The sequence below is a fragment of the Callorhinchus milii genome, unplaced genomic scaffold, assembly GCF_018977255.1.
Source record: "Callorhinchus milii isolate IMCB2004 unplaced genomic scaffold, IMCB_Cmil_1.0 Scaffold5, whole genome shotgun sequence".
Taxonomy (NCBI): domain Eukaryota; kingdom Metazoa; phylum Chordata; class Chondrichthyes; order Chimaeriformes; family Callorhinchidae; genus Callorhinchus; species Callorhinchus milii.
In genome coordinates, this window is record NW_024704746.1 from 49,635,305 (window position 1) to 49,662,428 (window position 27,124).

The 27,124-nt window shown below is 45.3% G+C and overlaps 1 protein-coding gene across 1 annotated transcript; it reads right to left on the reverse strand.

Annotated features, from left to right (window-relative positions):
* Positions 1-1,182: 1,182 nt before the first annotated feature.
* Positions 1,183-27,096, reverse strand: tbxas1 (thromboxane A synthase 1 (platelet)). Its single transcript, XM_042335731.1, has 14 exons — positions 26,975-27,096; positions 22,309-22,452; positions 21,879-21,972; positions 16,631-16,683; positions 12,985-13,081; positions 10,729-10,845; positions 9,778-9,866; positions 8,594-8,742; positions 7,849-7,976; positions 5,746-6,063; positions 4,975-5,063; positions 4,472-4,609; positions 3,166-3,328; positions 1,183-1,826 (listed from the first exon to the last, which is right to left on the reverse strand). Exons 2-14 carry the CDS (start codon positions 22,413-22,415, stop codon positions 1,746-1,748), a joined length of 1,623 nt encoding a protein of 540 aa, XP_042191665.1. The 5' UTR covers positions 22,416-22,452; positions 26,975-27,096; the 3' UTR covers positions 1,183-1,745.
* Positions 27,097-27,124: the final 28 nt, after the last annotated feature.

Genomic DNA, 27,124 nt, shown 5'->3' on the forward strand with positions numbered 1-27,124 from the left:
ATTCCTTGTGCCGATCCCACTGTTGGTTCTAGAATGCAACATTGTGTTAATAATTGTGACTACTGCAGAGGAAAGCTTTTTGCACTATTTCATGAGGTCGACATTCACATAACTTTGTTCTTTGCTGAGCTGAAGTGACCTATTAACACGGAAGTCTATCATTTTAGCTTCCAACTTCCAGAACTTTCATGTTGCAGCAACGTGATAATATAATCCTGACATTTAATATAGTGCTTTCATCTCAGAAGGAATCACAAAATGCACCATACTTAGAAACTTATAGACAAATGCGACAGCCAATTTGTGCCCAACAATGTCCCACAAACAGCCATGGAGGATTGATAGCCAGGACATTGGGAGAAACTCCCTTCTCCCATAGTGCCATGGGATCTTTAACATCTACTTAAACGGTCAGACAAGGCCTCAGTTTAATATCTCACCCGAATTATGGCACCTCCGACAATGCATTGGAGTGTCACAATGTCCTGGCGTAAGGCTTGAACCTTCAACTTTGTGACTCAGAGGAGAGAATGCAGCAGCTGAGCTAGGCTGATGCCACAAACATCATCCGTTTTGGTTTCCTGCATGCCAGCTGACATGTTAAAGCACTGACAGAGCTAGTGCTTGTATTTTATATCTTTTGGGGTTATTAGTGTTTGGACCTACACCCAAATATGCAAACTTGCATTATAAGGAAACGTACTGTAACACAGTTCTGTTGCTCCTATGATAGGACTTTAAGTGAATATGACAGGCTAGGATAAACTCAAAATATTTCTGCTAAAATATCAGCAGCCGGTACCAGACTTTGGACCTGAAGTACTATGTATACTTTTGTCTGACGTGACATAATGGAGCTACCCAGGCACAAGAGCGAACAGAGAAGAGCAACAAAGATGATTCCCGTGTTAGTGAAATGAGCAATGGCTAGACACACTGGGGCTTCTCAATAGTGAAAAAGAACTCAAAGGGGACTTTATAGATTCTTTGAAGACAAATACACAAATTCAAGCATACACACGCATTCACAAATACACACATTCTCTCACATACAGTCTCTCTAACACCCACAGAGCACAGAGACTCTCTCACAGAGACATACACTTTCAAACACATGTACTCTGACAGTCTATACCTGCCAACCCTGTAGAAGAAAACAGCAATGGATGTTCAGCAAAAAACTGTTTGTTAAAAAAGCAAATTTTAATCTGATTTATTTCCCCCTCCAAAAGTCTCAGAAATAAAAAGCAGATTTTCTGTCGTGTACAGATTTTCAAGCAATATTTGTGACTAAAACTTCCTAATAACAACAAAATGTTATAGTGAAACGTACCCCAAAAAACATATGACTATTCCTATAACAGTATAACATGTTTAATTTAATGCACTCACTCTTGTTTCTGCTTGAAATTATTCTACTCGCTAAAAATTCATTCCGGGAACTAAAATTTCATTTTTGTGCTAAAAATCCACCTCCCGTGTTTTCAAATTCTCCCAACACGCACAATACCCAGTTTGACACTGATTAGTTTAGGGCATCAACAGAGCTGTGTCTTCAAAATTAGCGCAATCTCTGCTTTCCCGTGGACCCCATAGATGGACATAATAGCCTATCGTCGCATGCTATCACACCTCATAGATTGTTACATATTCTAGAGAAAAAATTGCATTCAAAAGCAGTGTTCAGTGCCTCTTGCTTTGATCCATTCTTGGGTTCTTCTCCCCACAAGCTGTTGAAAAGGGGTTTACACTCTCCGTGGTACAATCTTTATGACCAATCCATCTCTTGGCCCAAGAGTTCCAACCGATCTGACCTTCATTGGAATCTGAAAGCAAATTGAAAAGAAAGCATCAGTGGAAGAGGCCTTTCCCTTGCTCAGCTGCTGCACACTGACTTGCTCTGTGTCAGAGAAAACACATAAATTACATTCTCTCCTTGTTTAAAAAGTGTAGTTTGTGAGCATAAGGGGTCAATAGTCGCACCTCCAATTGGTGTAACCATCGCTCAATGGAAGGGAGTGTGCCTGAGCTGCAGACAGGAAGATGGTGGCAGTGCCCTGCATTGCCCACTGGGAAGCTCGTAGGGAGTTCCTTGTACCGACCATCCACCTTGTGAGGCTCAAACCCTCACTCGTCAGATGTTGAATGACCAACTAGTAACTATCCTCCTTGGGGTGGGGGGGGGATAAGCTGAACTGACTCCGAGGTGACATGCCTGGCAATGGAGGATCGGAATCGAACCAACCCTCTGTGGCGATTTTGGTAGTCCAGTTGCTAAGCCAGGTGGATCCGCAGTATTCCAGGGCACTCCTGTTAACAGCACAGCAGTGGCTCATCGGCAGGACCCGAGAGGGCAAACCAGTCACTGGGGGCAGGGAGTCATCCCTCTCAGCTCCTGCAAGACAAAGCCGTATCGGGATGGTGGCCCTAGCAGCGGGAAAGCTTGCCAGACAGCAATATCAATGGCAAACGGTGTGGTTAGCTGGTTAGACTCCCAACAGTACCCGAATGCACTCTCTGGGGTTCGCAAGCCTTGGCACTTGCCAATCTGTGCCTAATATTTTCCAGAATTAGGCAAGCAGGAGGCGTCCCTCCAGGAAGAGAGTGCGCATTCCATTCCAACAGCGGGATACCATGTGTAGGTGGGATGCATGGAATTCTCAGTTTGGTTTGGATATTCTTAAGCATGGGGATGGGTTTCCCTGTGTGTCAGACTGACAAAAAAAAATTAAACTTCTAATCCAATAAGCTGAATGGGGACATGTCTCCAACCAGATTGATCTGAACCAAGAGGAGGACTGCTTCAAATTGGAGCTGAGCTGGTGGGAAGTCAGATCAAAAACATTTCCTTGCACCTTCTCCTGCTGCTCTGTTCCTCAGTGAGAGTGGAAATGGGACCTGGTTTGGGGATAAGTTTAGAATTCTCTGCCAGTTGAGAAGATGGTGTGCCGTCCTCATCTGTCTGTGGAAATTTTTCAGCCGATTCTCAATGAAAGAAAATCCAGAGACAGAATGGGCTATTCACAAGCATTTTGCCTTGATATCTCTAATTTGGCAAAGTGTAATATTGCATTCTTTCATTGCCAACCCTCACTCCCTCCGCCACTGAACTACTGTATCACAGCTAGTTTCACTGTTAAAGGGAAGTGTCAGTTTTAGACATACCTGTGTTTCTGGGCAAGTCTCAAAGCGATACTGGGACAGTATTCTGATCAAGCTGATCTTGGTCTCCATCTGTGCCAGTCTCATCCCAATACAATTTCTTGGCCCCGCACCGAATGGCAGGTAGACGAAGGGATGGCGCTTCGCTTTCATCTCAGCCGTGAATCTGATTGAAAAGCAGTGGTCAAGAGGGAAATCTTGAGACGGATCTTGAACAGGTGGTGGTGGGGGGGTGTTTGGGTGGGGGAGCGAGTACCAGGGATTCCGGAATGGAGTTCCAGAGAGCCAGGGCAGAATAACTGAAAGGTCTGGCTGCCAATGGTGGGGCAGATAGATTCGGGGCATGAAGCAGGCCACTGTTCACAGTGGAAGGTGCGGCTAAGCCTGTATGGCTGTAGGAGGTCACAGAGCAGCTGGGTTGGTAGGACTGTAGCAGGTCGCAGAGGGAGGGCGAGCCAGTATAGAGGGATTTAAAAGTCAGATTGACAATCTGAAATTGAATCTTCTGGCGGATGGGAGCCAATGAAGCCGAGTGAGAATGGGGGATGATTGGTCCCCAGGGCCTGGTCTGGCAAGGACACAAGCTGTAGAGTTTGGGATAATTCAATCAGATTGTCTGTGTACAGAAGAGCTAAGGAGTCCAGTAGGCAGGGCATTAGCATAGTCAAGGCTAATAGTCAATTAGCAATGAATGTGTGAATCAGGGTTTCGGTGGATCAGGGAGCAAGGTAGTGACGAAGTCGGGCAACGTTACGGAGGTCAGGGAAAGCTGAGCGGTTCAGAACACGGATGTGGGATTTGAAGGACAGTTGGGAGTCAAACAAGATACTGATATTCTGGCCAGGCTCCTTGAGGTGGATTACCCTTCCATGCAGGTTGATGGTGTCAGTGGATGAGATGAAAAGGTGCTACTTCTGTCTGGTCTACATTACCTGAAGATAGTTAGAGCTCATCCAGGGCTCATTGATGTCTGACTGGTAATGTTTATTATTATAATATTGAAGGAAGGAGGCATTCTTCCCACTCAGCTCCTGTTAATCCTGCAAGCCAAAGCTCTAATTGGAGTGGGGTGTCCAAGCTGGACAAACAGCAGGAAACCTGCCAGCCAATGCTTTCAATGCCTAGCTTGGCAGTTTTAGCTGGTTAAACTCTGGTTAATCCAATACACGTTTAGATCGCCCAGCGTTGACTCTTGCCAACTTGACTCTTGGCAACACCTAATATTCTCCAGAATTTGGTAAGCAGAGCGCGCAATAAAAGGGTTACCTGACTGTGGAAGCTGGGGGATTTTTCAATTGTAATCACGAACCTCTCTGGTTTGAATTTCTCTGGCTCTGGCCAAAACTCCGGGTCATAGTGAAGAGCACCAACAGGAACCTCCAAGGTTGTACCTTCCGGAAAGAATTGTCCGTTCACTACACAGTCCTTCTTGCACACACGGCCAAACCTGGACCAGAACCAGAGGGTGCCAGACTTCACCAAAACAGTCACTAACATACACAGAGTGATTGGTTTCTGTACATATAAAACACCCAGCTTCCCAAAACAAAATTATAATATCAAATACTGGGATGATTATGAATATTATATCCAATAAAACGGTTTCATTTCACAATGTGCACACAGACTTGTGCACTCACACACAGACACACACGCTCTGTCTTGTCTATCTCTCACACACTCTTATCGCACATACTCTCTCAATCACACATACACTCATAGACACACTCTGACACCGAGAATTGTAAGACGTATTATTGATGTATATTGATGTAACACGGTATATCCATCAGAATAAAGTGAGGTGCTGACCTGACACCACTTGGATACATTCGCAGGGTTTCAGCTAGCACCATGTCCAGATACGGTAACTGCTGTACATTCATATAATCTGGAGTGTTCTGAGAAGGTATAATGTGGATGAGTCAATGTACAATACGAGAAATCTTCCACTTGAGCTTCACTCCAGTCTAAACGTATCCTGATCCAGGACAAATACTTATTCAGTGAGAGTGGAATCAAGAGAATTTTGAAAGAAGGCCTATTAGCTCATTTGATCTCATCCTTCTAGAATATCCATCCTACGCTCTTTCCATCACAGTATCAAGCTGTTTCTTAAATGAGTCCAATGTCCTGGGGTCAACCACTCTTCCTGCCAACCTGTTACTTACCCTCTGGGTAAAGAAAATTTTGGTGTCTTCATTCTGAACAGGCAAAGACCTGGGACCTCGGTTTTATATCCCACCTGAAGGACAGCACCTCCTTCAGATGAGACAACAATGGAGCGCTCCCCCAGCACTGCATTGGAGCGTCAGCCTGGACTGTGTGAGATCAAAGTCCCAACATGGGCCTTGAACACACACCTGCCTCAGAGGCGAGAGGGCTCTGAGCCAGGCAACCAGTAAATCTTATGAAGTGCTTTGTGACGTTTGGTTAACATGCTGGGACTCTACAATACCAAATTGCATTTGTATAGCACCTTTCATGTTAGGAGGATGTCCCAAGGCACTGGATAATCAGGGATTTGGACTAAAAATCAAATACAAGGTTCACATTACAGTGAACTATTCTGATTTCACTTACATGAAGTTCCCAGAACTCATCTATCTCCTGAAGCAGGGTTGCCTGGCACTCTGGGTGAGTTGCGAGCAGATAGCTGGCAAAGGAGAGAGTGTTGCCGGTTGTTTCGTACCCAGCCACGAAAAAAATGAAAGCCTGACCCAGAATGTTGTCCTCAGTCAGCATTTTGCGCGGGGATCTCTGGCTGCTGCTTGTGGCTGCGGCCTGTGCACTCGGACTCTCGGACCATTCGTCATATTGGGCCATGTCAAAGTTCTCCACATTGGTACAGGGGGTGGATTTCCGGGCTTCCAGCATCAACTGTAGGAAATCCTGGCGTCTCTGTGAGGAAAGGAAGGATCAGTGTCATTCTACTTGTCCAAACTTTGTACTGCTTGTTACAATAACTGATGATATATCTTGAGTAACACACTCCACTTATATAATATATCATTCCATCTGATATAGCACCTTGTCACAAAAGTCTTAAAACACCTTCACCACAAACAGCCATCAAGTAATAATAATACTAGTATACAAATATAATTCTGTTGTTGTAATAATAATCCTTTCATTTGGTATAGTGCATCTCAAGTCATCAAGATGTCTCAAAGCACTTCACAGGCTATACTGAAAGGTGGTGTGACTGTGTATATTTTGTCAATGACTAATTTTATTTGGGGGATTGTTGGCCAGGACATCACGGTAAACTCTATTCTCTGTTCAAATAGTGCCGTGGGATCTTGAACGTCCACCTCCACAGCCAGACCTCGGTTTTAATCTCATCCAAAGGACGGCCTCTCTGACAATGCAGCACTGCATTGGAGTATCAGTCAACTTTTCTCTCAAAATTCACAATGGATCAGAGCAGCACTATCCTTCTTGGCAAGGCAATCCAGATCCCAACCCTGTGAGAAAATTCTAGTAGGCTCCTAAAATAGCCACTATAGATTTAAAAGTTTAGGAGTTTAGAACATCCTTCAACCCCATTTGACATCATCCTTCTGGATTACCAACCCTTTCTTCCTGATATAGCGTCAATTTCTTAAATGAGTCCAGCATCTTGCGCTCAACCACTATTCCAGTCGTTATTTACTCTGTGGGTAAAGAATTACTTCCTTGCTCTGTCCTGAAATTGTCCTTTGCAGCCCTAAGCTTATGTCCGGTTGTTCTACAACCTTGAAGTATTTGAAATTATTGTTCTGGGTATATACTCTCTCACTCCCCATTACAGGAAGGAGAAAAGAATAGAGGATTGTGATGAACAGCTAGGGGGATTCAGGATGTGATGTGGAGGTTCATGTGGAGTATTCAAACTGTTCTGTCTTTCAGCTGTAGTTTCCACTTTTTCTATGTAAAGTCCCATTTAAAAACACATGTACCTTGACAAAGCCCCCTCTGAGATGTCTCCTTTCAAGACTGAAGAGCCTGAGCTTGTCTAATGGTTGTTCAGAGCTCATTCCTCCTCATATATCACCCTCATTTCTCTCCTCTAGGGCCTGGGCAACCCACTTACGTTACGGCTACCACAACCATATTCAGTATTCCAGGTGTAGCCTGACCAGAGCTCTATACAGCTTGAGCAATGTGTTGTGGGAAACTGGGGCAATTGTGGATAAACATAAAGCTTACAGGGAAAGAGCATGGGAATGGAATTAAAGTATTGTAAATTAATAACAATGAGCACTGAATAACAACTGACTATGCTTTTGGTTATCTTCCCCCCCACCCCAGGCTCAGGTGTGAAGCACACTCAGATATCATCCCAATGTGAGATGTGCTATATAAATATACAGGTGGAGTCCTGTAGCTCAGTGGTTAGAACTCTCGCTTTGCAAGCGAGAGACCTGAGTTCAATTCCCGGCAGGGCGAAACCTTGGGCAAGCACGCCTAATAATAATCCCTCCAAAACCAAAAACAATAATAAATTGGTCACTTTTAAACTACGACTGTCTGTGGGACATTGCTGTGCGCAATTGGCTGCCGCGTTCGCCCACAAATCTATAGTCAATTCACTTTACAGTGTGTTCTGTGAAGCGCTTTGTGACGTCCTCCCGACGTGAAAAGCGCTATATCAAATGCAAGGATTAAATATAACTTTTGATGTATTGTCACTGAAATGCTAACCTCATTGGGAGGCTGCTGATCCCTCTGTGCGATGATATCTTTAATCACTCGTCTGAAGAAATTATTCATCTCATTCTGCCTTGTGTAGGGCAAGATATTCCGGATATGCATGAAGAACGGGAATATAACTGCAATAGAAAATGGGAGGGTTGGTAAATACTTTATTGATGCATCCAATAGTTAAGGCTGTCAATTCACACCCAGTGCCTGAGGGGTGGGAATTGAAGAGGGTGGGGAGGAGAAAAATGACTCAAAGTGTTGTCCAAGAGATAAGCCTCAATGCAAGCTTTGAAAGTGAGGAGGGAAGGGCTGAGTTGGAGGGACTCCAAGATGGGAGTTTCAGAGAGCAGTGCCTAAATGGTTGAAAGCTCGCCCACTGATTGTGGAGCAGATAGGGTGGGGAACATGAAGCAGGCCAATGCTTGCGAAGGGAGGGTTGGTAGGTTTGTAGATGGTCACAGAGATAGGATTTGAAAGTGAGAATAAGGAACTTGAACTCAATCTGCTGGGGGATTGGGAGTCAATGAAACCAAGTGAATATACACATTTAACAACAACAACTTGCATTTATACAGCATTCTATATACACTCACACAGGTTTCAGCTCATCTGATCTCACACTCACCTTAGCATCCTTCCATTCACAGAATCAACCTGCTTTTCAAATGAATCCAATGCCCTGGCCTCAACCACCCTTCCTGGCAACCTGTTCTAGTCATTGAGTAAAACATAAGTTGGCACTTACTGCTGAGAAAAATAATTGGCTTGAAAAAACTGAAATCGAAGAACATCTTGGCGTGTTTCACAAATGGGTCTTCTGGGTTGTTTTGGGAGTCCACTTGGGTCCCAAAGGCTACACTGGCAATCGCATCCATACTGAAATTTCCATAGCACCTGTAAGAAAGACAGAGATAGATTGAAGCCCCTGTTATAAGGCACCCCCTTGTTATGCTGGTTGAGTTTTGGTGGGGTGTTGGGGGCGGAATGCTTTGCACAGGAGGTCACATCAGTGGTCACCTGATGTCGCCGGTCTTGACGTCAGTCATGTCACAATGTGCCCGACCCTTCTACGACCGGTTGGGATATTAGGGAACCGCCCCCTTCTCTTGAGGATATAGTTTGATTTTCTATATTAAATTCTTGTTGTCTTGTATCTCTCAGCCAACATCTATGTGCCCAAATGAAACTGAATAATATCTTTGGTTTGATGTAATGCCATATCATATCATGAAGTCTGTGAGTCCAAACTCCACATGGGATCTCCACGTTGTGAACTCATAGTTTAGGCTGACACTCCAATGGATTGCTGGAGAAAGTGTTGCATTGTTCGAGATGCTGTCCTTCAAAACAGAGGTCTTGGCTGCCTGTTTAAGTGGGGGTGAGAGATTCCATGGAGCAGAAAAGAAAAAGGAGTTTCTCCCAGTGCCCTGTCCAACAACCAACCTAATAAAATTGATTATTCACCATGGGCAGTTTCTGGGACCTTGCTATGCACAAAATAATAATAATTCTACCTCACATTTGAAAAAGCGCCTTATCATGACGTTGAGACATCTCATAGTTCTTCACAAAATACACTGCAAAGTGAATTGATTGTATATTTTGCGGGCAGAACACAGCAGACAATTGTGCACAACAGTGTCCCACAAATGGTTGTGGATTGAGTGACCAAATAATTTTTTTTGTTTAAGATATTACTACCCCCGAAAAGGCAATCTGCCAATCGACAAATAACCGGGTTCCTACTTACTGCTAAGTAAACAGAGGCTTGTGGAGTAAGGTTTCGCCCTGCTAAAATGGCTGCATACAACAATCACTGCACATAACAGCAGTTTCAGGGAAGCACTTTGAAATATTTGAACATCACAAAAATGCACACTCTAATTGTTTCACTGGGGATGTGCTTCTTTGATGTTATGCACTGCTTACTTGTGGATGTTAAAGCTCTTGCCACTGTCTGCGTACTTCTTCAGATTCTCCATTAAAATGTCAGTGACTTGGTTAATCAAAGGGCACATCTGAAAAGGAAATGACTGGTATCAAGGAAGAATTTATTTTGCAATACAAAGAAGGTAAACATTGGAACCTGTAACGACCTCTGTATTTATGGGGATATTGATAAAATCTGTGAAATCTTATCTTGTTGTTTGAACATTGGAACTATATTTTAGAATAATCATTGTACTAATCCTGAAATTTGATACAGTGACTTTCATGTCGGGAGAATGTCTCTTAGTAGCACTTCTCAGGATATATGACTGCATTAACTTGCATTTATATAGTGTCCTTCATGTAGGATAATGTCTTGCAGTGCTTCACAGTGGCGGGCTTGGATCACTGAATAAGGAGGAAGGAGGGGGAAGTGACCATAGGCACCTATGTGTGCTCTTTAACAGGGTCCAGTTCTGTTTCATAAGATCATAAGATGTAGGAGCAGGATTAGGCCATTCAGCCCCTCGAGCCTGCTCTTCTAACCTAATTGCATTTACCGGCCCGATCCCCATATCCCTTAATTCCCTTCTATCCTTTAGAAAGCTATCAACCTCAATCTTGAATATGTTCAAGGACTGAGCATCCACAGCCTTCTGGGGTAGAGAATTCCACAAAGTGAAGAAATATTTCCTCAAGTCAGTTCGAAAAGGCTGACCCTTAATCTTGAGACTATGACCCCTAGTTTTAGATTCTCCAACCAGGGGAAACAGTCTCACAGCATCTACCCTGTCAAGACCCTTAAGAATCTTATAGGTTTCTATAAGATCACCTCTAATTCTTCTATATTCTAGAAACTATAGGCCTAGTTTACTCAACCTCTCCTCGTAGGTCAACTCCCTCATCCCAGGAACCAACCTAGTGAATCTTGATAAATTGCCCGTTCCTCACCTCTTTCATTTTTGCGGCGCTGAAGGTTGGTGTCAGGAGGCTACGGACGTGCTTCCACTCTGCATCTTGCAGGAAGAGAATGCTATCACTCATTGGTTTACTGACAATGTTCAATTTCTGAAATGCAATCCAAGGAAAGAAACTCGGTGTTATCAGACTCCCAGCACAATAAGAGCTAAGAAACATGCAGTACAACAGGATACGAGTTTAACATTGGAGACAAGTCACTTAGACTGCAGTTTCTCCCAGTGTCCTGGCCGACAATCCCCCATACATGGTTGTTTGTGGGATTTTGTTGTATGCAGATCACCTGCCCTGTTTACCTACAAAATAGACAGTCACGACACTTTACCTGTGAATTGTTTCAAATATTTTACTGATATGGTGTGTTAACTGCAAGGATTTTTGTTAGTATTAAAAGAGAGATAGACAGAAACTTATCCTTACATTAATGCTAATCGCTAGTAGAGGTATTAAGTGGGATGGTGAAAAAGCCATTGGAGCGAAAGGATTGCCAAGATCGAAGCAACTGGTGAAACAAACTCGAAGGGCTAAATGGCCTCCTCCTGCTCTTGTTTGTTAATGCTCAGGAAAACTTGTGAGAATATGGAATGCGCAACATCAGAAGACTTCACTGGCAGAGTGTTTTGTTTGGTCAGCCAAGTGTTTGACACATGCGGAAACCCATCCCCATGCTTAAGAGTATCCAAATCAAACTGAGATTTCATGCCTCCCACCTACACGTGGAAATCCCAGTAATAGATTATTGAAATGGAATGCGCACTCTCTCCCTAGAGGGACGCATCCTGCTTACCTAATTACGCAAAGTCTTAGGCGCAGGTTGGCAAGAGCCAACGCTTGGCAACCCCAGAGTGTGCTTAAGGGCACTGCTGCAAGTCTAACAAGCTAAAACCACGTAAGCTTGCCATTGATATTGCTGCCTGGAAAGCTTTCCCGCTGCTTGTCCAGCTAGGACCACCCTACCCATTACGGATTTAGCAGGGTTAACAGGAGCTGAGAAGGATAACTCCAGCCCCCAGTGATTGGTCTGCCTTTCCAGGTCCTGCCGATGAACTAGGCTGGCTGTGCTGACATCAGCCGTGCCCTGAATACTGCGTACCAGCCTGGCTCAGGAACTGGACTCCCGGGACTGCCAGAGGGCTGGCTTGATTCCAACATTCCATTGCCAGGCATGTCACCTTGTAGCCAGTTGAGCTCCAAGAAGACCCTGCTTAACTGGCAGTCAAATGGAAGGTATAAAGTGGGCAGGCAGGCAAGTGGGCTGGAGCTGTTCATGTACAGTATAAAGGGTGTGTAGAAAAGGCAGTGTTTAAAACGGTTTTAAAAAATCTGTTATGATGTATACAAGAGGGAGAAAGGAATTGATGGGTATAGAACTACACAGTCATTGCACTTTACAGCAAATCCTGTGAATTATTTTAAGACATCCTCTTAGCAAGAAAGACATAGTATCCAATATCACCATTATTATTAAGAGTCCAGCAGAGTTCTAATTTGTAGAGAAACCCCATGACTGAATTCTTCCAGCAAACATGTGCCTTATTGCTGTCTGAAACTGCTAACCTGTCATGAGGAATAAATTGCTTGCATTCAGCAGTCTCTGGGTAAAGCTGAACTGTCTGGTCTGTTTCCTCTTCTGACCTTGAGTTTGTGATCACTCAGGCAGCACTATAACACACCTTGCATTTGATATAGTTCCTTTCATATCAGTAGGATGTCTCAAAGCGCTTTAAGGGATTTGCTGTAAACTTCAGTGACTGTGTATTTTCTAGGGGAATGTGGCAGCCAATTTGTGCACAGCAACGTCCCACAAAAAAATGAACAACCAATTTTATCTGGAGGATTGTTGGCCAGAACTCCAGGAGAAACTCCCTTCTCTTTTCCAGGAGTGCCATGAGATTTTTAAAGTTTACCCGAACAGGACCTTGGTTTAACATCTCATGTGAATTGCAGCACCTCTGACAATGACAATGTGAGTTCAAACGTGGAGCGGTAAACCAGAACCTTCTCACTCAAGAGTCGAGAGTCAGTTGCAATAAGTGAGCCACTTTGTAACCAGCACTACACGAGATTAATCCACAAGTATAAACTATTATTTCATCTGTTCCACTTGGGAAATGTACAATATACAATTTAGCTAGGACGTTGAGATGGACAGTGTTCATCAGACGCATCTACATTTCTCTTAACAATGTGAGTTTGTCAACCCAATCGAAACACGTAAGTATCTCTTACCATTCGATTCACAAAGTTGCTGAAGTCCTTCACCAGAATTTGCTTCAGCATGTCCGGGTCAGCAACCATAATAGTCACTCGACGACCAAAGTAGTATCTGCAAGTGTGACATTAAATATTGATCATGTTTTTCATCCAAATAATCATCTCTTTAACTACTCCCAAAATCTTCCTCAGTTAGCCACAAGATTGTAGATTCAAGCCCCACCTCAGGGACACTAAGCTCACAGCCCAGGCTGATACTCCAACGCAATGTTGGGGGAGTACTGCATTGACACAGGTGCCATCCTTCAGATGAGATGTTAAACCGGGGTCCCATCTGTGTCTGTTCAAGTGGACGTTACAGATCCCATGGCACAATTTGAAAAAAAAGAGTTTCTCTTGATGTGCTGGCCAACAATAGCTCAATTAAAATTACATCCTCCAGATAAAAACTGGTCATTCACTTCATGGCTATTTGTGGAGCATTGCTGTGTGCAAATTGGTTGCCAAGTTTGCATGCAAAATAGAGTCATCCAATGTTACAGTAAATCCTTTGAAGTGCTTTGAGACACACTGGAAGTAGTTCTGTTCTATGAGTGGGAAGCTGTAGTATTGGTCTGGTGAGACAATTATCAGCGTCTGTGAGATAGGGCAAAGACGACAAAGGAGAAAATGGGGTAGAGGACAGGCCTGTTTCAGGTCTGCGTATTTTGTGGCAACTTTTCCCCCCCTTTGTTCTGCAGTATTAACACCTCTTTAACCCATCATCCCCTGTCCTCTACCCCACTCCTTTCTTGCCCTACCTCCCACCTCTGTTAGCCCTTAAAGGCCTCTCCCTTCCAACATGCCCCAGTTCTGACGAAGAGTCGTGGACCCGAAACGTTGACTCATTCTCCTTTCTGCACAGATGCTGCCTGACCTGCTGAGTGTTTCCAACGACTTCTATTTTGTTTTAAAAACTTATTGGTGTGTGTCCCACAAACAGCCAGGAAGTGAATAACCAATTTTTGTCTGGAGCATTATTGGCCAGTCCGCTGGGAGAAACCTCTCTTTTGGGAACTTTAATGTCCACCTGAATGGACAAATGGAGACCTTGGTTTTAACGTTTCATCTGAAGGACGGCACCTTCAATATCATAGCATTCCCTCCATCATTGGAGCGTCAGCTTGGTCTTTGTTTTTTTGCATTGGCTTCTCGTTCAATTCCACATTCCAAATCATCGCTATGGGCAGTGGCTTTCCAACCTCCCCTTTAATTCCTTCTGTGATTATCTTGAATCAAAGCCATACATTTGTTGCAATTCAACAACAACAACAACTTGCATTTATATAGCGCTCTTCATACGAATAGTGTCTTAACAATGGTGTGGTTTGACTCGCCAAACCACACCATTGTTAAGCTGGAAAGAGAGGGGAGGTGACCGAAGGCATGGTTGGAAGGGAAAGTTTTCAGGTGTGATTTGAGATGGGCAGAGAGGGGGGTAAGAGGAGAAATTGAAGCAGGGAGTTCCAGAGATTGGCCTTGGATTGTAATCATTGATTTCTGATTCAGGGTCCACAGTGATATCAAACCTTTTACTTCTGAAGACATCTCAAAGTTCCTCACAAGATTTGCTGTAATGTGTGGTGACTGTATTTTGTAGTGAAACGTGGCAGCCAACTTACACACAGCAATTTACAACAACAAGAAGATTTCATTTATATAGCGCCTTTCACGTCAGGAGGACGTCCCAAGGCGCTGGACAGTTCGGTCGGGACCCAAGCAGGGGAGAAACGGTCAGGGTGAGTGGAGGGAAGGGAGGGAGCAAGGAGGGGGCAGAGAGTCGACAGGGGAGCTGAAGACACGGTTGAAGAGAAAGGTCTTGAGACCGGCCTTGAAGGAGGAAAGGGAGGAAGTAAGGCGAAGGCACTGGGGGATGGAGTTCCATTTACTCCACAGCGCACACAGCCAGCTCACAAAAGCCATTTCAGGCTATGTTACTCCTGCTCTGAGCATACCCTGCCACTAGATGTGTGTGTGTATGTGCGCATATTTCAGATGGGAGTCTGAGTAGGACGCATGCAGTAAGCACTGTGATTGATGATTTGATGTAGTGTTGCATCTGTGTGGAGTTGGGAGGCATCAGATGTTAGTAAAGTATGAAAAATGAACAGATTGTGGATGGAAGCTTTGGCCCGAGATAAGTGGGCTATAATTATTTTTGATAAGTCTGACACAAGCAGAAACCCATCACCATGCTTAAGTGTACCCAAACCAGACTGAGAGTTCCACATATAACATTTTCCATGTTCATCTTTTGCTGTGCTGCTCCAGTGCTAACTTGAGGCAGCAGTGGAAATGGTCTGCCCCCAGTTGGGTGGAATGAATCAGGAAATTTAAAAGGCACATGGATAGCTGGCTAGTCAGGGGACAAGTCATATCCAGCCACAGAGACAAGTCAGTTATACACAGGAAAGGCAGTTAAAAGATAATAATAAACCTTGCATTTTATATAGCGCCTTGTCACATTTTCAAAAAGTCTCAAAGCTTCACAGAATTCTGTAATGTGAATTGACTGTATATTTTCGTGCGTGAAATGCGGCAGCCAATTTTGCACAGCAGTGTCCCACAAACTGTCATGGATTAAAGTGACCAATTTTAGTTTGTTTTTGAAGGAATTATTACCCCCGGAAAAGCGATCTGCCAATTGAGTAACAACCGTGTTGCTACTTACTGCTACAACAACAAGATTTCATTTAGAGAGCACCTTTCACGTCGGGAGAATGTCCCAAGGCGCTGGACAGTTGGGTCAGGAGTAAACAGGTACACAGAGGCGTGTGGAGTAACAAAACTTGCCTAAGGGAATCACAACACATGGGGAGGGCAGGCAGCAACATTTCAAAGTGCGGAATCAAACAACTTGCGAGGCGAGTGTTCTAACCACTAAGCTATAGGAATCAACAATCTGCCATAATTAAATAAAGCAGAATAAGGCAAAGTATACTGGATGGCGTGAATGGTCTCCTACTGCTTTGTCAACCTGGCTCACTCGGCAGCAATTTCACTTGAGAGTCAGAAGGCTGTGGGTGGTTCAAGCCTTGTGGTGAGATTTTAAACTTTCTCCCGGTGTCCTGGCTGATTCCTCCGCATATAATCAGTTCATGGATGTTTGTGGGACATTACTGGTGTAAATTGGTTGCCATGTTCGCCTACAAAATACACAGTCACTAAACTTTACAGTAAAATCTTTGAAGAGCTTTGAAACATTTCATAGCTTGATGCATTATTATGAATAAATCCAGGTCCTAACATTTATTGTTTCAGTTTTCAGATTCCAGCTGCTTTATTTCTCAAAGAGGGTTTTCATTCTCACTCATTCTCTTTATTATCAAAACTAAATACCTAAATAATAATTAATAATACGGTAATTATTAATAATAATCATTCTAACAAAGAGAGGTTCAGAATGGGGTTGCATAACAGCAATGAAAATTTAGTCTTGTTGGGTCAATGAGAATCAAGCACTATGGAACCATTGGAAATTTACAAGCATTACAGGGCACAGTGAATCCAGAATATTTGCTCTAATCTGTTGTGAACCTCAGTGGTCCGTTACCGCACTTCGAAATGTCGCTGCCTGCCCTTCCCATGTGTTGTGATGGTTTTATGCAAATGACCCTCTTACCCGCACACTCGGCCATACTTTTTCACCATCTGCTGCTGAACTTCAAAAAATCCCTGTATTGGAGGAAGAAAAGATAATCTGTCAATTAACTGAATTTCCTCAGTCCCAATACTTCTCAAAAAGAAAAAAGGAAGTCCCTCCCAGTGACCTGGCTGATAATCTTTAGTTTAACAGAAGGTAGTACACTCGCCTCTGAGACAGAAGCTTGTAGGTTAAAACACCATATTCGGACTTTAAACTCACAGTCCAGGTTGATGCTCCAGTGCTGAGCTGGGGGTCACTGCATTTTTAGAGGTGCCGTCAATCAGATGAGACGTTAAACCGACGTTCCATCTGCCCGTTCGGGTGGACGTTAAAGATGTTATGGCGTATTGGAAACAGAAGGGAGTTTCTCCTGGTCAACAATACACCAGATAAAAACTGTTCACTTTATGGCCATTTGTGGGATGTTGTAGCATGCAGGGCATGGGTAAAGCGGGAGATAGTATGGAGTGGGGGGTGTGGGGGGTTGTAAACTGTGGCATAGTATGTAGGGCTGTGTTAAGATTGGGGAGTTGGAGTCAAGTTAAATACTAGTGGTGCAGTGGGTTAAAGTTGCCTGGGAGCTGAGCTCATACCTAACCCATAACAATTAGTGAAAGTTCCCTCTGTCTTCTGTCTGCATTTTGTCTAAAGTTAAGCTGGGAAAGTCTCAGACCAGTTGTTTGCGTACACAAGCCCACAGCAATAACACCCCCAGCTCAGCAGTCGGCAATTTTGCCAACGAATGGCCATGGAGTTGTTTGTACAGGAAATGCAATGCGTTCAATGTCACTCACTAAGTTGTTCCTGCGAGTCTACGCAAGGGCAATAAGCTTCACTCTGGCTGACAAGACCGGAGGCAGGAAATGCCTGATGCACTCTGTGCGTGCTGAGATTATTACCGTAATTCTTGCATTTGATGTTGCAAAGCACCTCACAATACTTACTGTAAAATGCTATGATTGCATATTTTGTAAGTGAATGTGGCAGCCAATTTTCACACAACAATTTTTATAATATAATAGTCCTTGCATTTGATATAGCAGCTTATCACATTGTCGAGAAGTCTCAAAGCGATTAACAGGATATACAGTAAACTGTATTTATCTGAATGATTGTCAGCCAGGACACAGGGAGAAACTCCCTCCTCTTTTACAATGGTGCCATAGGATTTTTAACATCCACCTGAACAGGCATAGATGGGATCTTATTTAACATCTTATTTGATGGATGGTATTACTGTTTCACAGTAGTTTGGCAATAGTGTGAGTTAATATCCTGGTATAGAATATCTGTGAAATAGGTGGTGTCGGGTAATGAGGGAGAGATTTGAGACTCTGGGGAAGGAAGCTCGATAGCACCTGTTATATAATGAAACCATCACAGGCACTTCAATAAAACTTGTCAGTCGTCAGCGGGCTGGAAGCCTGGGCAGAGGCCACCCCTTAGCGTCACCAGACAATGCCACCATACATCCGTAACTGTGGTTGCTTAGAAGCCGTGCACAGAAAAGGCTCAAGAGCTATATATAGGCCAGGCAGTGACAGCCACACAAAGGGCATCTTGTCTGACTGAGGAGGCACCAGGGATATGCTCAAGGCACTGAGACGCAAAGTAAACTGCCCATCGCACAGGAAATCAAAGCCCAAAAAGAATGGAACAGCCTATCAACTGAGGCAAAGGCATACATTGGGACACCAGCTACAGCAGGGAACGCTAGGCATTCAGTTACTGGAGACAGATGTCATTCATCCCGGAATCGTGTTTCACTCACTTATTGCATCCCAACATAATGCTGTGAAGCGTTTTGAGACATCCTCCCCTTTCATGTTGGGATGACTTCTTTAAATGTGCAGTGACTGTATAATAATAATTCTTGCATTTGATATAGCGCTTTTCACGTCTTCTTGTTATACTGTGAGCAAATGCGAAAGCCAAATTGTGCCCAGCAATGTCCCTCGAGCAGCCTTGAACTCTGCAGCTCGTGTACTGTCCCGCACCAGGCTTCGGGACCACATCACACCCACCCTCGCTCGCCTCCACTGGCTCCCCATCCCCCAGAGGATTGATTTCAAGATCCTCATCCTCACCTACAAGGCCATTCACGGCCTTGCTCCCTCCTACCTCTCCGACCTACTATCCCCCTACCTACCTGCCCGTACCCTCCGTTCCTCTGGCTCCGGTCTGCTCCACGTCCTCCGCCCCAACCGCCCTACCATCGGTGGTCGGGCCTTCAGCCTCTCAGCCCCCAGGCTCTGGAACTCTATCCCCCAGTGCCTTCGCCTTGCTTCCTCCCTTTCCTCCTTCAAGGCCGGTCTCAAAACCTTTCTCTTTGACCGAGCCTTCAGCTCCCCTCTCGACTCTCTTCCCCCTCCTCGCTCCCTCCCTTCCCTCCCCTCACCCTGACCATTTCCCCCCTCCTCGCTCCCTCCCTTCCCTCCCTCACCCTGACCATTTCCCCCCTGCTCGGGTCATGACCCAACTGTGCAGCGCCTTGGGACGTCCTCCTGACGTGAAAGGCGCTTTATAAATGGAATCTTGTTGTTGAAGTTAGTGACTCTGGGAGTTTGTCGGCCAGGACACAGGGAGAGAGAAGCTCCCTTCTCTTTTCATATGGTGCTTTAACATCTACCTGAAAAGATGTTAACATATTGTCTAAAGCACTACCTGTCTCTTACACTGAACCCTAATAAATACCCCTAAAGCAACCCCAATAACTACCCCTGAAGCAACCCCAATAACTACCCCCATATCCCCCATTCACCCAAACAGCCTCTCAAACAACCGGAATAATTTCCCAATAACAATCCTCAAAACCATCCCAGAAACGACTCCTAAAAAAGCACAAAAAATCAACAACAACAAAATTATATTTGTATAGTGTCTTTCACACCGGGAGGACATTCCAAGGCGCCGGACAGACAGAGTTACGGACACGAGCTGGGGGGTCGGGGAGGATGGAGGGCGGGGGGAAACAGGGTAATCGAAAACACGGTCGAAGAGGAGGGTCTTGAGATGGGTCTTGAAAGTGGCAAGCAAGGGAGGGGGCAAGGTGGAGGGCCTGCGGGATGCAGTTCTAGAGGGTAGGGACAGAGTAGCGGAAAGCCTGCCCGGCAATAGTGGGATGAACGAGGTGGGGACATGAAGCAACCCGGAGCCCTCTGAGCGGAGGAAGCAGGCAGGATGGTAGGGGGTTAGGCGGTCGAAGAGATAGGGGTGAGCAAGACCATGGAAGGCTTTGAAGGTGAGGACCAGGATCTTGAACTGTATCCTCTCTGTGATGGGAAGCCAGTGGAGGTGGGCAAGGATGGGGGTGATAGGATCACGGAGCCTAGTGCGGGAGAGGACACGAGCTGCAGAGTTCTGGATGATCTGCAGCTTGTGGAGGGAGGAGTTAGGGAAGCCAGCAAGCAATGAGTTTGCATAGTTGAGACTCGATGTAATAAAAGCATGTATGAGGGTTTCGGTTACCTTGTGGTGTGAGACATTGGCAGAGCTGGGCGAAGTTGTGGAGGTGGGGGAAGGCAGAGCGGGTCATGGCCCAGATGTGGGGTAGAAAGAATAGTTGTGGGTCAAACAAGAACCCAAGGTTCTGGACTGGCTTAGCAAGGTGGAGTGTGTAACCATGGATGGTGATGCTGTCAGCGTCTGAGGTGACGAAGGGTGACGGGAGCCAATCAGGAGAGCCTCGGTCTTATTGACATTCAACTGAAGAAAGTTAGCTCTCCTCCAGGACTTGATGTCTGACAGACATTCAGTCAGGCCAACAGTGGTCCTGGAGTCAAGGGTTAGGCAGAGAGGAGTTCAGGTGATTCCAAGGGAGCCAAGAGGAAGGGGGTGGGGAGATTTTTTTCCAGGAGCAGTAGGGGATGGAGGTGGGTTGGGTAGTGGTGGGGAGAGGGATTGAGGAGTTAAGGGAGATGAAGTGATGGTCTGAGATTGCTCAAAAACCATCTCAAAGACAACCCCAATACCTACCCCCAAAACCACCCCAAGATCAAGCCTAAAAACAGACTCATTAACAACCCAAACCACTCCCAAAACAGCCCCAATAAATACCCCCAGAACCTCCCCAATTATTATCCCCAAAAGAACCGCAATAACTACCCCAAAACGAACCCCAGAAACAGGAAGAAAAACAATCCCAAAAAGCAAACCGAAATCAGTCTCTATTTCGGCCTTGAACATAACCCCATAGCCAATGCTAGAAAACAATCCCATAAGAACAGTCAGAACTTTCCCCATAACAACCCTGAAAACCATCCCAGAAGCCATCCATGAAAAACCCACCTAAATAATCAGGCCTAAAACACCCCAAGACATTTCTCCAAACCACACAAGAACAAGCCTAAAAACAGGCCTAAAAAGACTTCATGACACGGCAAACAACCCCCAAAACAGTCCCAATAACTATCCCAAGGACAAGCCTAAAAACAGACTCAATAGCGACCCCCCCAAGAACAATACCAATAAATTTTCCCAAAGCCACCTCAAACTCAACAACTTTGGGGAGGACAAGTTTGCAGGGCTATGGGGAGACCGCGGGGGAGTAGGATCGATTTGGGTAGCTCAAGAACCGGCACAGACACAATGGACCGAATGGCCTCCTTCTGTGCTGTATAATTCTATGATTCTAACTCCAAAAACCAACCCAAATACAACCCCTCCAGAAATCACCCGAACAACCCCCCCAAAACGCATTCAAAATACTATGTCAGAATATTCCCCACTAACCAAAATAAATGTTAGTGCCCCCCAAATAAATATCAGCCCTCCATACCCAATAAATACCAGCCCCTCTAATAAATGTCACCCTCCCAAATAAAGAGTCATATAGCTCAGTGGTTAGAGCACTCGCCTCGCAAGTGAGAGATCTGGGTTCGTTTCCCGACAGGACGAAAGGATAGGCAAGTTTCCTTAATCCACACGCCTCTATTCACCTAGCAGTAAGTAGGAACCCAGTTAGTTGTTAGTTGATTGGTGGATCGCTTTTCCGGGGATAATAATTCCTTAAAAAAAATTCATCACTCAATCCATGACTGATTGTGGGACACTGCTGCGCGCAATTAGCTGCTGTGTTTCGCCCACAAAATATACAGTTACTATACTTTACAGTAAATTCTGTGAAGCATTTTGATATATCTCGAAGACATAAGGCGCTATATCAAATACAAGAATTATTATTTATTTTTATTATAACATTACAATCCCTCCGCTGACAACTTACCTTCTGGAAGAGAAACATGTTGCCAACAAAAGGGAGTGGTTTGGGGTGCTTGATGCCAATGCGCTCCAGCTTTGAGTAAGGTGCAACAGAATACCTGTTGGAGAAAAGATCAGGAAAACTCTTTGTAATTCATAAAGCACAGACATTGTGACAAGTTTGCAGCACGTTTGTCTCTGAGTCAGAAGGCTAGGCTGGTGTTCCAGTCTTAGCCTATCTGTCCTGACGTGGGCTTGAACTCACAATCTTCTATCTGAGGCAAAAGTGCTACCAACTGAGCCAGACTGACATAATATTAGATGAGAAGGCAGTGAAGTGTGTTGAGGGACCTTCTATCAGTGTCTATGCAGGCTGGATGAAGTGTCTCGGAAGGGCTCAGTGAGCTCCATGCCCTCGTCCCGTTTAAATTCCAAACTAGTGAGGTTTTACTTACCAGTAAAGAAGGCACAGAAAAAGCACAAGCAATCCGATGGTAAACTTCCCAGCGCTGATCTCTGACAAGCCGCTGAACAGCCCCAGCAATTCCCTGGTAGAATCCATGCTCCGAGGTTTGTCGTGATGCCTTCACAAACCCTGGCTGAACAAACAGAGGTGGTACAGTATATTCTGTGAAGCGCTTTGAGACGTCGAGAAGATGTGAAAAGTGCTATATCAAATGCAAGGATTATTTGTTATAAATATTAGCCCATCAAGGGCATTGAATGACCAGTGACAGCAAGGTATTCGCTGGCGTATATTTAGTTAGAAAAGCAAATAGATGCAGTAAAGTGTGTGTTTATCCCTAACAAACAGGCAAGAAGTGATTTTTTATCTGGGGAATGGGTAGCCAGGCCACTGGGAGAAACTCCTTTCCCTTTTCTAATAGTACCAAGAGATCTTTAACAGATGAACAGGCAGAGATGGGACCTTGATTTAATGCAATGCTGCCCCTCAGCTCTGCACCAGAGCATCAGCCTTGTCTGCAAGGTCAAGTCCTCATGTGGAGCTTGAACACCCAACCTTCATGACATAGAAATGAGAGTGCTTGCAACTGAGCCAGGCTGATAAAGGACACCTCGCCGGGGAGGGGGCTGACACCCAATTGGGGAGGTGGGGGGAAGCTGACACTATCATATGTAAAAAAGGAGGCCATTAGGCTCAGGTTTGTAATTCACCTGAAACCGTCCGATATTACGTTCACAACATGTGCATCGAGAGATCGCTTATCAGTAGAATAGAAAGCAAAGTGACCTGAGTTGGGATGCGTACAAACGGGATCATCCCAGAGTCATAATCCCTGAGACGGTGCTTGGGTGCTTTTGTCTTCGGTTGCTGGCGTTTGCGCCCTGGACCACGGTGTTGGTAAGTCTAAACAGTAGATACCCTTGCCGGGTAACAGTGAAACAAGGATACAATAGAATCACAGCATCATTGAATTATAATCCTTGCATTTGATAACGTGCCTTATCATGTCATTGAGATGTCTCAAAGCACTTCACAGGATAAACTGTAAAGTGGTGTGACTCTGTACTATCTGGGCAATTTTTAAAATTATGTATTATTTTTACAAGACAGACACTTCAGCTGGTCATGTCCATGTGGCTCTCTGAAAGAGCTCTGTTTGATCCGGTCTCCTCTTCTCCAGTCCCCTTATATTTAATATCAGTACTCATGCCCCCAACTCAGAATACTGTGTGTCAAATCCCATGTTGGGACTCTTGAGCTCACAGTTCAGGCTGACACTTAAGCTGTTATACTGGGGGAGCGCTGCATTTTTAGACGTGCCATCCTGAGGTTTCGTCTGCCTGTTCAGGTAGATGTTAAAGATCCCATGGCTCAAGGGAGTTTTTCCTGATGTCCTGGCCAGATAAAATTGGTCATTCTTTTCTTCAACTTTGCAGGTCATTGTTGTGTGTATATTGATTGCCACATTCGCCAACAAAATACACAGACAATCCATTTCACAGTAAATTCTGTGAAGCACTTCGGGGCATTTTCTTAATGTGAAAGGCACACAAATCAGCACAGCGCACAATAAGGTTTTTTATAGTCTTTTGTGTGTACAGTATTTTTATAGTGTGGAGATAAAGAGACATGCATAGATATATTGCAGAGAAAGCAAGTTGAAGAAGTTCAGAGAGAGATCCTTTTCAAATCCTTTCACAACGCCCTGTACGTTTGTACTATAAAGTAATTTAAGCATGAAGGCAGGCTGTGTCTTTCTTTCGCTTACTCATGCTTGGTGTCTCATGCATTCACTCATTCACACACATTCTGTTGGTCTCGCACTCACCTGCACAACCGATCACTTTATTAATCACTCTCTCACAGACAAACTTAATCTTTCACTCACTCACTTTCTCACTCTCTCATTCACCCAGGGGAAGCTTGTCTGTTCAACAGTGATGAACTCCACCAAGACATTCTGCTCTCACAGATAGCGTGCAACTCTTGCACAGAATCCAGAGAGAAACACATGAATGGAGGCGTGTAAAAAAAACAAAAGGAGTGCTCACCTGTGACCCGTGTGATGTATTACCAAAGCGGAGTTCAGACTCAGCATAATTTGATACTGAACAATGGTATTGGCTAGATACTTATCCCCACGATGTAATAACAACTCAAACTGATTGGGTAACAAACACTATACATCTGAACAGGAAAAAATGGTCACTGACTCCATTGCATGTCTTTCTGTCAGCTAATGCTAGAGTAAGATAGGCACACTGTAGTGAATCCCTCTCTTGACCTTACTTTCTCCCGAGGCATAAGAACATACAAACATAAGAAATGCTAGACGAAAAAGACCAAGGTCCATCTAGTTCGCCTTCCATCTTCCTGGCGATCGCATGCACACATGTCCCAAACTACCTATGTACTGTATCCCATAATATTATTTCCTAAAACTATCTAATCTGCGTTTGAAAATGAGACCCACAGCAAATTTGCGGTGATTAGGAATAGAGTCTCTTATTTGAGAAATTCCAATGAGATTCTAGCCAGGATGCAGGAACCTTTGTTACCCTCTCCATGCGCTCTCTGTTGTTTTTTAAACAAGGAACAACAGAGAAGGTGGCTGGACAGATAGGTAAACCTGTTTAAAAAACATGCAGGGTACCAGGCTTTATAAATAGGGGCATAGACATACAAAAGACAGGAAGTTATGATGAACCTTTATAAAACATTGGTTAGGCCTCAGCTAGAGTACTGTGTTCAGTTCTGGGAACCATACTTTAGGAAGGATGTCAAGGCATCGGAGATTTACCAGGATGGTGCCAGGAATGAGGGACTCTTCAGTATGAGGAGAGACTAGAGAAGCTAGGATTATTCTCCTTGGAGCGGGGAAGGTTAAGAGGAGACTTATAGAATTTCAAAATTATGAGGTGATTTGATAGGGTGAACAAAGAGAAACTATTTTCACTGGTGGGTGGGTCATTGACCCGAGGACACCGATTTAAAATAGCTGTTAAAAGAAACAGAGGTGAAATGGGGAGAAATTTGTTTACAAAGCGATTTGTCCGGCTATGGAATGCATTGCCTAAAAAGGTGGTGGAAACTGATTCGATAACAGCTTTTAAGAGAGAAGATGATAATTATTTGGGAAGGGCAAGTTTGCAGGGCTATAGGGAGAAAGCTGGGGAGTGGGATTGAATTGGCGAGCTCTTTACAAAGAGCCGGCAGAGACACGATGGGCCGAATGGGCTCCTTCTGTGCTCCATGATTCTATGTGCTCAAGAGCACTTGTAACAGACCAGCTGGCTAGCCTGGCTCATCATAAGGGTCTTGGAGGGGCAGATCCCATCACACCCACCCTCGCCCGGCTCGAGTTCAAAATTCTCATCCTTACCTTCAAGGCCCTCCATGGTCTTGCCCCCTCCTACCTTTCCAATCTGCTAATCCCTTATTAATCTGTCTGCTCCTTCTGCTCAGCAGGATCTCAGGCTCACCATGTCCCACCCCCAGCCTGCACCACCTTCGATGGTCAGGCCTTCAGCCTCTCTGCACTGTATCAAATGCAAGGATTATTATTATTACCCTCTCTGCCCTCCACCCTCTCTGATTCCAAACCACCCTCCGCCGTCCTACCCACCCCGCCGTTTGGGTCCTAAATCCTAATCCCTTACATGAAAGGCGCTTTACAAAGGCAATTTTGTATTGTATTGTATTTTTACTACCTATCCGCCCAGTTATCTTACAAAACTCTCTTTGTAAGATATTTGTCGCCTCCTTTAATTACACAGCGCTCCCAACTCTGCGTCATTGGCAAACGTAACTACCTGCAAATCCAGATCCTTAATATATACGAGGAACAAGAGGGGTCCCAGTGAGATCCCTTCGACACTCCGCTTAATACCTCTCCCTATTTTGACCCGGCTCTACTGACAACGATTCTCCACTTTCTTCCCCTTAATTCCTAGCCCCTTATTCTGAATCTTAAGTCCATGTTGCTATTTACAGCACTTGCGCATGAATTGGCTGCCACGTTTGCTTACACCGTACGGTCGGTTAATACAATTTACAGTAAAATATTGTGAGATCCCTTTGGCCGGTTTTGATGACGATGACGATGATGATGTTATTGGAAATGAAAGAATTCTTGTAGCATTATTTTCCGAGTCCCGCTCTGAAAATCACTTAACCTCAAGTGTGTGGCCAATCCAAGGTCATGAGAGCAAGAAACCAAAGTCAGGCACTGTCACCCCCCCTCCCCCCCCCCACTCCCCCACAGCCCCACAGCCCCCCCCCCACTCCCCCACAGCCCCCCCCACTCCCCCACAGCCCCCCCCCACAGCCCCCCCCCACTCCCCCCACAGCCCCCCCCCACAGCCCCCCCCCCACTCCCCCACAGCCCCCACAGCCCCCCCCCCCCCCCCCACTCCCCCACAGCGCCCCCCCCCACAGCCCCATAGCCCCCCCCACTCCCCCACAGCCCCCCCCCACTCCCCCACAGCCCCCCCCCCTACAGCCCCCCCTCCCCCACTCCCCCACAGCCCCCCCCCCACAGCCCCCCCCCCCCCCACAGCCCCCACCCCTACAGCCCCCCCCCCACTCCCCACAGCCCCCCCCCCCCAATCTCTCTTCCACCTCTCTCGATCCCTTCCTATCTGTCTGTCTCTCACCTGAGCTCCGCTGTTGGTGGTAATGCTTTTGCTGCTTTAAGCTGCGGTCGATCTCCTGCTGAGCGACTGGGACTTGTGGTGCGCTGCACCGGGCGCTCCTCGGGCAGGAGATCGGAGGAGGGTTTTTTTTTTGTCCCAACGGGAACTACA

What these genes read in the sequence shown, in the direction of transcription:
- tbxas1 (XM_042335731.1), bottom strand. Translation starts at nt 22,415, where the DNA reads ATGGATTCTACCAGGGAATTGCTGGGGCTGTTCAGCGGCTTGTCAGAG. An exon ending in ATCAGCAGCCTCCCAATGAG is followed by an intron (nt 6,064 to 7,848) that starts GTTAGCATTTCA and finishes CTTTCCTCACAG; the next exon opens with AGACGCCAGGATTTCCTACA. An exon ending in ATGAGTTCTGGGAACTTCAT is followed by an intron (nt 5,064 to 5,745) that starts GTAAGTGAAATC and finishes ATACCTTCTCAG; the next exon opens with AACACTCCAGATTATATGAA.